At 40.6% G+C, this 9071-nt stretch overlaps 1 protein-coding gene across 1 annotated transcript in view; it reads left to right on the top strand.

The window, feature by feature from the left end:
- The window catches only part of CUNH9orf3 (chromosome unknown C9orf3 homolog), a 303413-nt gene that overhangs the window by 188968 nt on the left and 105374 nt on the right, over positions 1 to 9071 (top strand). Inside the window, exons 12-13 of the mRNA XM_018557867.1 lie at positions 5753 to 5815; positions 7751 to 7834. Of these exons, the coding sequence (XP_018413369.1) occupies positions 5753 to 5815; positions 7751 to 7834 (147 nt within the window). The remainder of the gene's footprint in view (positions 1 to 5752; positions 5816 to 7750; positions 7835 to 9071) is intronic.

Below are 9071 nucleotides of genomic sequence, written 5' to 3'. Positions count from 1 at the left end.
GGGGTGGTGAGGGGGGGGGGGGGGGAGGAAGGGGGGGGGGGGGGGGTGATTCGCATATTCCCCATCCCAGAAAGTACTGGGAATTTGTTTTGAGCAACATAATAGCATAGGAACGGTGACCGGTCTGCTGTTGGAGATGCCAATAAAGAGAACCTGTGTCTTTGACATGCATGGGCAAGTAGATCTACAGCTGGGACTAACACTGATATAGATCACAAATTACAAGGCAAACCTGACACTGTGACACTGTAATATAATTGGAATTGGTTTAGTTTTATGGCTAAATAAAAACAAAAAATCTGTGACTGTCAGATGGTGGTATTTTCCCCTGTTTGTTTTTTATTTATTTATTTATGTATTTATTTATTACAAGAGTTTATATAGCGCCATCAATTTATGTAGCACTTTAACCTCTGTCATAAAGCTTTGCCATAGAGATGTTGAGAACATTACATTATTAATGGAAAGCAAGAGGTATAAAAATGTATGAAGTATCCATATGTATGATTTGACTTTGGAGTCTATTTATAAACAATCTACAAAGCCATTCACTCAGCAAATCTCTGTGAACATTCTTTCTACGCGAATAAAAGCAAAACAAATCTTAGTTTTTTGGGGGGTTTTTAGGTTGAATGTAACATTCAGAAAATAGCACACTGTGGACACTAGAATGAGCTGAGGCGCATAGGTAATAAACACTTCTTTTCCATGCTACTGAGCTCCATCTAGTGGCCATAATATGCTATTCTCTGAATGTTACATTCAACCTGAAAAGGGAATATACAAAGAACATTCACCTAGATTTGCAGGGAGAATGGTTCTGCCAATTGTTCATTAATAGACACCTATGCCCCCTCCCACGTCCGTTCCTCCAGTCAGCGCTGGAGGATCGGATAGGGGGAATCCCTGCAGGGAGATGATCGAGAAGTGAGGGAGCGACGTTATGTGTTTGCTCACTTCCCGATCTATTGAGCCGACGTGTGACTATTGAGCCAACAACTCGCTGATTTAAAGCAATTTACAGGTCGCATCATTCTCAGTCACCAGGAATTTTTACTGCCTAGCTGGTGCCTCCATATTATTACCCAATAATAAAACTGGCTTATTTAAAAAAAAGTTGCGCAAAGTGTAGATCAGGGTAGGCAAGCTTGGCACTACAAGTCTCATCATGCCTCTGCCTCTGGAAGCCATGCCTGTGGCGGTCAGGCCTTTGCAATGCCTCATGGGACTGGTAGTTCCACAACAGCTGAAGTGCTAAGGGTGCCTACCACTAGTATAGACGTTCGACACACTAAATGGATATTCTATAGCTTGATGCCTTGTTAAATAACAGAAAATAAAATGTAGGGTATTTCTCAAATCAATTAGTAAGAAATCCCTCTTGATGTTTCCATAAATTGGGTTAAAACCTTATTGGTTGCTACCTGCATTGGTGGGAGCTAACCGGCTTTTGGCGGGAATTGTCAGCGAATTCGCATGGCTACAAGAACTGTGGCCACCTTGCTTCAATCATTGGCACACCTGCCCACTGACAGGAAGGATGCTGCTGGGGGAGCAGAGAGCTATGAGGAGCGGTGGGAAAAGGATTCTGCGTTCTACTCCACATAATTGTGGTTGTCACCGTGCAGCCATGTGCCATCCACAAAGAAGGCATGCATTATCCTGCAGTTGGGGTGATGAGCCTCTTTCAGTGCCTGCCTGCATGTTCTTGCCTACATGATATTGCCCATTTGTTCTCTTTATATTTTCACAATTACTCATTTGCTGCCCGGGTATAGTAACAACTGCCTGTTTGATGCCCAAGTATTTTCACAATTGCCCATTTCTGGCCAATATATTGTCAGGATTTCCCACTTTGTTCTTTGTGTTTTGTCAAGGTTGCTCAAATACTGTTAAAGCAGAACTCCGGGCAAAAATATTCTTAACCCTTGCCGTGGGGTTACTCCCACACTGCAGGGGTTAAGTGCTTTTTTTTGTCTAGGTGCTAAAAAAAAAAAGTTATACTCACTTGATCCTCAGAGCTGGCTTGCTCTTAGTCTGGTCTTTGGAGCCTCTCTCCCCTCTGCTCCAGTGGTCTAAGGATCCTTGAGTTATCATGTTCTATACACCGTGTATAGGACCTGAGGACACCAAAGAACATACCATGGCTGCAGCACAGGCGGAGACGGACGTCAGGGACCGGATTGGCAACCAGATGGCTCAGCTGTTCAGGTGAGCATAGCTTTTTTTTTGGCACCCAGGCAAAAATGAGCACTTGCAGTGTGGGTGTAACACAAAGTTCTGCTATAAAGTTGCTGCATATTATAACAGTTGCCTGATTGTGCCCCATGTATTGTCAGATTGCAATTTTTGCCTGCATATTGTCAGCACTAGGTGTTTAGTCTAAATTATATGTATACATGTACATGAAGTTATAATATGGTGGCATACATGAGGCTACCTAACACATATATAAACAGGATGACAGACATATACTGTATAATGGGATGATATACATATGAGGCTACCTAAGATGTGCATGACAGGATGACATACATATCATAGGATGGCATACATGAAGCTACTTAAGACATATAATAGGATAACATACACAAGGCTATAATGGGATGGCATACATGAGGTTACTTAACATGTATATAATCAGGATGACAGACATACTGTATATGATAGAATTACATACATGAGGCTATAATGGGGTGGCATACAAGAGGCTACCTAAGACATATACAGTAGGATGACACACATGAGGCTTTAATGGGATGACATACATGAGGCTGTGCAGGATGTGTATAATATGATGACATAGATGTAGTTCCATAGGATGGCATACATGAAGCTAGGTAGGCTTTGTATGATATGATGACATACATGTAGTTCCATAGGCTGACATGGTATAAAGCTAGGCAGGCTGTGTATTATAGGATGGCATACATGAAGATAGGTAGGCTGTGTATAATATAATTACATACATGTAGTTCTATAGGTTGACATGGTATGAAGCTAAGCAGGGTGTGTACCATAGGGTGACAGACATGAAGCTATGTACAATAGGCTGTGTATAATATAATGACATACATGTAGTTCCATAGGGTGACATGGTATTAAGTTAGACAGGCTGTGTATAATATAATGACATACATGTAGTTTCATATGGTGACATGGTATTAAGCTAGACAGGCTGTGTATAATATAATGACATACATGTAGTTCCATAGGGTGACATGGTATTAAGCTAGGCAGGCTGTGTATAATATAATGACATACATGTAGTTCCATAGGGTGACATGGTATTAAGCTAGACAGGCTGTGTATAATATGATGATACGCATGAAGCTATATATAATAGCATGTGTATAATATAATGACATACATGTAGTTCCATAGGGTGGCATGGTATTAAGCTAGACAGGCTGTGTATAATATAATGACACACATGTAGTTTCATATGGTGACATGGTATTAAGCTAGGCAGGCTGTGTATAATATAATGACATACATGTAGTTCCATAGGGTGACATGGTATTAAGCTAGGCAGGCTGTGTATAATATAATGACATACATGTAGTTCCATAGGGTGACATGGTATTAAGCTAGGCAGGCTGTGTATAATATAATGACATACATGTAGTTCCATAGGGTGACATGGTATTAAGCTAGGCAGGCTGTGTATAATATAATGACATACATGTAGTTCCATAGGGTGACATGGTATTAAGCTAGGCAGGCTGTGTATAATATAATGACATACATGTAGTTCCATAGGGTGACATGGTATTAAGCTAGGCAGGCTGTGTATAATATAATGACATACATGTAGTTCCATAGGGTGACATGGTATTAAGCTAGGCAGGCTGTGTATAATATAATGACATACATGTAGTTCCATAGGGTGACATGGTATTAAGCTAGGCAGGCTGTGTATAATATAATGACATACATGTAGTTCCATAGGGTGACATGGTATTAAGCTAGGCAGGCTGTGTATAATATAATGACATACATGTAGTTCCATAGGGTGACATGGTATTAAGCTAGGCAGGCTGTGTATAATATAATGACATACATGTAGTTCCATAGGGTGACATGGTATTAAGCTAGGCAGGCTGTGTATAATATAATGACATACATGTAGTTCCATAGGGTGACATGGTATTAAGCTAGGCAGGCTGTGTATAATATAATGACATACATGTAGTTCCATAGGGTGACATGGTATTAAGCTAGGCAGGCTGTGTATAATATAATGACATACATGTAGTTCCATAGGGTGACATGGTATTAAGCTAGGCAGGCTGTGTATAATATAATGACATACATGTAGTTCCATAGGGTGACATGGTATTAAGCTAGGCAGGCTGTGTATAATATAATGACATACATGTAGTTCCATAGGGTGACATGGTATTAAGCTAGGCAGGCTGTGTATAATATAATGACATACATGTAGTTCCATAGGGTGACATGGTATTAAGCTAGGCAGGCTGTGTATAATATAATGACATACATGTAGTTCCATAGGGTGACATGGTATTAAGCTAGGCAGGCTGTGTATAATATAATGACATACATGTAGTTCCATAGGGTGACATGGTATTAAGCTAGGCAGGCTGTGTATAATATAATGACATACATGTAGTTCCATAGGGTGACATGGTATTAAGCTAGGCAGGCTGTGTATAATATAATGACATACATGTAGTTCCATAGGGTGACATGGTATTAAGCTAGGCAGGCTGTGTATAATATAATGACATACATGTAGTTCCATAGGGTGACATGGTATTAAGCTAGGCAGGCTGTGTATAATATAATGACATACATGTAGTTCCATAGGGTGACATGGTATTAAGCTAGGCAGGCTGTGTATAATATAATGACATACATGTAGTTCCATAGGGTGACATGGTATTAAGCTAGGCAGGCTGTGTATAATATAATGACATACATGTAGTTCCATAGGGTGACATGGTATTAAGCTAGGCAGGCTGTGTATAATATAATGACATACATGTAGTTCCATAGGGTGACATGGTATTAAGCTAGGCAGGCTGTGTATAATATAATGACATACATGTAGTTCCATAGGGTGACATGGTATTAAGCTAGGCAGGCTGTGTATAATATAATGACATACATGTAGTTCCATAGGGTGACATGGTATTAAGCTAGGCAGGCTGTGTATAATATAATGACATACATGTAGTTCCATAGGGTGACATGGTATTAAGCTAGGCAGGCTGTGTATAATATAATGACATACATGTAGTTCCATAGGGTGGCATGGTATTAAGCTAGACAGGCTGTGTATAATATGATGATATACATGAAGCTATATATAATAGGATGTGTATAATATAATGACATACATGTAGTTCCGTAGCGTGACATGGTATTAAGCTAGACAGGCTGTGTATAATGTAATGACATACATGTAGTTCCGTAGGGTGACACGCTAGGAAGCTAGGCAGGATGTGACGGACATGAATGTGATGCCCCGGTGCCAGTGGCAGGTAGCGGTGTGTTGTGGGTACGCTCGGTGGCACAGCTCTCGGGTCTGATGGTGTACCTCCACCCCTGGACTGATAGGCTCCTCCCCCCGGCACACAGCGCTCAGCCCGGAGGTGTTTCATTTCGTAGCAGGACACGTTGGGGCTCTGTCAGCATTCTTCCAGGGAGATCACGGAGCTGACACAGGGGCTCCTCGGACATATTATGTGTACCATGACCAGATGCCCTCTCTCTTTTTATCTAGCCCCTGCTGGAGGAGAGCCAGGCTTGGGACGAGAAGCGTCTGGTGCAGCAAGTCAGAGAAGAGGTAAGATGTCCTCATCTTTTGTCCTGTACCTGTTGCTGCTCCGCAAACTTCAGCCTTTCTAGCATCCTGTCCCGCACTGCTCCCATCCAACTTCTCCACACACTCCACTGCAGGACAATCCCTTCCTAGGAGATGAAGAGGAATTATTCTTATCACTCAGTGCCCTGCATGACAAGTGCACAAGTGGGGACAGGAGGCTCCTTTCACAAAGCTTCACACAACCATCACATCTTTGCGACCCTGATTTTCAAACCTCATTGAAAATAGCTCACTTTTTTTTTTCCTGAAAGTAACGATCGTTATGGTGTGGTGTCAGCTTGGTGAATAGTGCCAGGGGTAGGGAAGAGACACCCTTTGTCTTCTAAAGAATGCAGGTAATTTCCTCCCTGTCCTCTTCTAGCTCTACATCTGGGAATTACAGGACGTCATCATTTTTTAGAACTTCTCATTGAATTTCAGGAGCAGTATTACCCATCTCATGCTGGAACCTCTGTTAACCCTTTATGAGGACTTGTGCTAGTTACTAGTGCAGCACAGACAAGGATTCATATCTATAATAGCAGCCCCTGTAAATGAGAGTAGTATAAGGATCCGTTTCATACAATCTGTACATGAACTACTACATTGAGTTCCAGCAGACGGAAGAACAAAACATTTGAAAGTCAGTCCTTGTGTCTGATTCCTTTAAAGCAGCCTTTCTCAGCCTTGTTAATGTGAGGGAACCCTTGAAATAACTTTTTGCTGTCAGGGAACCACAGATAATAATGACTATATCTACAACTCATTAACATGATGGCCAGAGGAACAAAAGCCCCTTACATTTGTAGTCAGTGGGTAAAATTCCCCATTACCAATAGCTAAAATGATTATTGGCTACTTATCTGAAAGGCAAACATTGCTAATTACTCAAGGAGCCCTAGCAACCTCTGGTGGAACCCCTAACAACTTCTGGAGGAACCTCTAGCAACTTCTGGAAGAACCCCTAGCAACTTCTGGAGGAACCTCTAGCAACTTCTGGAGGAACCTCTAGCAACCTCTGCAGAAACCCCTAGTAACTTCTGGAGGAACGCTTAGCAACTGCTGGAGGGACCCTTGAAATAACTTTTTGGTCTCAGGTAACCCTGCTAATATGTGTTATATCTTCAGCACATGGTACATTAGTGTGATGGTCAGTGGGACGAATGCTCTACATTTGTAGTCAGTGGGTAGAATTCCCCCCTACAGATAACTAAAATGATCATTGATGTCAGTGGTTATGTATCTGAGAAACACAATTTGTTCATTGCTCAAGGAACCCCTAACAATCTCTGGGGGAACCCCTGAAATCACTTTCTGCTCTCAGAAAACCGCTGCTAATAATCACCATATCTACAGCTTATGGTACATTAACATGATGGTCAGTGGGAAGTATGCTCCTTACACTTATGGTCATTGGGATGATTCCCCCCTACAGAAAACTAAACAGATCTTTTGTGTCAGTGGTTATGTATCTGAGAACTTACTGAAGGAACCCATCCGTTCCACAGAACCCTGGATGAGAAAGGCTGCTTTAAAATAATACATTTGATTGGTACATGTAGTCAAGAAGGGAAAAGGCTTTTTCATTTATGTAAAATGATTATTGATATGTTATACTGTGTGTTCTTGGTGAATGATTTAATTATAACCTGAAGAATGTTGCCGAGTCTATTTTAATACACAGTCAGAGCAGCCATCCTCTGATAAGAGTCCATTCTCACACTTATCAACTATATGAAGTATGCATATTTTAGGAACGTCATTTCAGACTGAAGAGGGTATGGAGGTTTTTTTTTTTCCAGCTAGTGAAGCAATGGAAAAATGTGTGTGTAGCGTCTGTTTATAGTTTCTTACGCACATGGGCCATCTGCACACAAGGAGAGTATCTCTAAACAAACTCTGTAATCTCCACTCCAGGTCTCAAAGTGGACTCGATTAAACAAGAGGAACAGGAGAAGCACAGGCAGAAAACGACAGCACGAGGAAGAATTTCACAATCAGGTAAGAATACAATCACATCTCGTTGCCTCTCTTTTCACTCTTCTTTTTCTTCTTTTGTAATGTCCATGAAGAATGTTTTATGGGGTTCAAAATGCACAGTTTTCAGCAGTGTTCCCTTTTCTTTATAGTCTGTTGTTTTCGGTGTAAAGAAATATGTTTATAAACTCACATATTCCTAATGGAACTATTGGTTTTGGAAGCAATCTCCTGGAAAAGCCATGTTGCGTTCTCTGTTAAATGATCTGTATTGTTTGAAACAATCTGTAAATCTGAAAGGTAGTAGGTATTACAATGGTTGTTTCCTCCTTTGTTTTGTCATGCTGTCCAAGCAGCTAAAGCAATGTATGTTTTTTGTATTATTATTTACATTTGTACTATGTAGTAAGTTTGCAGTGTTTAGTATAAGTGGGAAAGATTTGCTGTTATATTTATTTTGTGCTGTTTGTGTTTTGTATGTCTGGGCTAGTTATATGTACTCTTATGCATTACTATGTGATAGGGATCATTTACAGTTTTATTACGTGTACACAAGTTATATTCATTTACAGTTGAAAAATATCTGTTGTTACAAAGTTTCAGGCAACATGTGGGGGGGCCTCAAAATGGCAGTCAGAGTCTCGGAAGCACGTTTTGCTTTTTCACTGTCTTCTTTTTGTTACAAAAATATAAAGTAGGCAACCTTGTATTTAACGAGAAGGCAATGGATAATTTCTTCCTGGGATTCTTTTGAAAACATAGTTTATTTTTCAACATCTTTGAGTTTTAGGTATTTGCTTTCTTTCTTTTCACAATAGCTGCTACTTCCTGCAGTTGTGGCCCCTTTTGTGATTTAGTGTTTGTTGCATGATGTATGTGACACACCGGGATAATATTTCACTCCCAAGCTTCAACCTTCCTGACAGGTAGAGCATAGATTTATTCCCTGCATCTAGACTTCAGTATAATGGGGCCAAGTTAGAAGGCTCTTTGAGGTTATGAACAATATTGCCACTGTTTAAAGAAAGAAAAAAAAAAAACAACAGAGGGCAGTGTATAGTAGCCAATGGCAACCATTAAGCAGACTAAAATTTATAGATTTCTGATTGGTCCCTCTTTTGCCAGTTAAGGGAATTTATTTTTAAAGCGGATGTGATTAACCTTCCCTCTGTTTTGGAGCTACAAGTCACAAGAAATCCTGCCAGCCAAAAGCCTGAAGGTCGTGCTGTTAGTCAATCAATAGGTGGAAAGCTGGAGGATT

The sequence above is a fragment of the Nanorana parkeri genome, unplaced genomic scaffold (genome assembly GCF_000935625.1).
Source record: "Nanorana parkeri isolate BGI_ZX_2015 unplaced genomic scaffold, ASM93562v1 scaffold307, whole genome shotgun sequence".
Lineage (NCBI taxonomy): Eukaryota > Metazoa > Chordata > Amphibia > Anura > Dicroglossidae > Nanorana > Nanorana parkeri.
The sequence above is the reverse complement of the archived record's forward strand: the minus strand, read 5'-3'. Positions and strand labels throughout refer to the sequence as shown.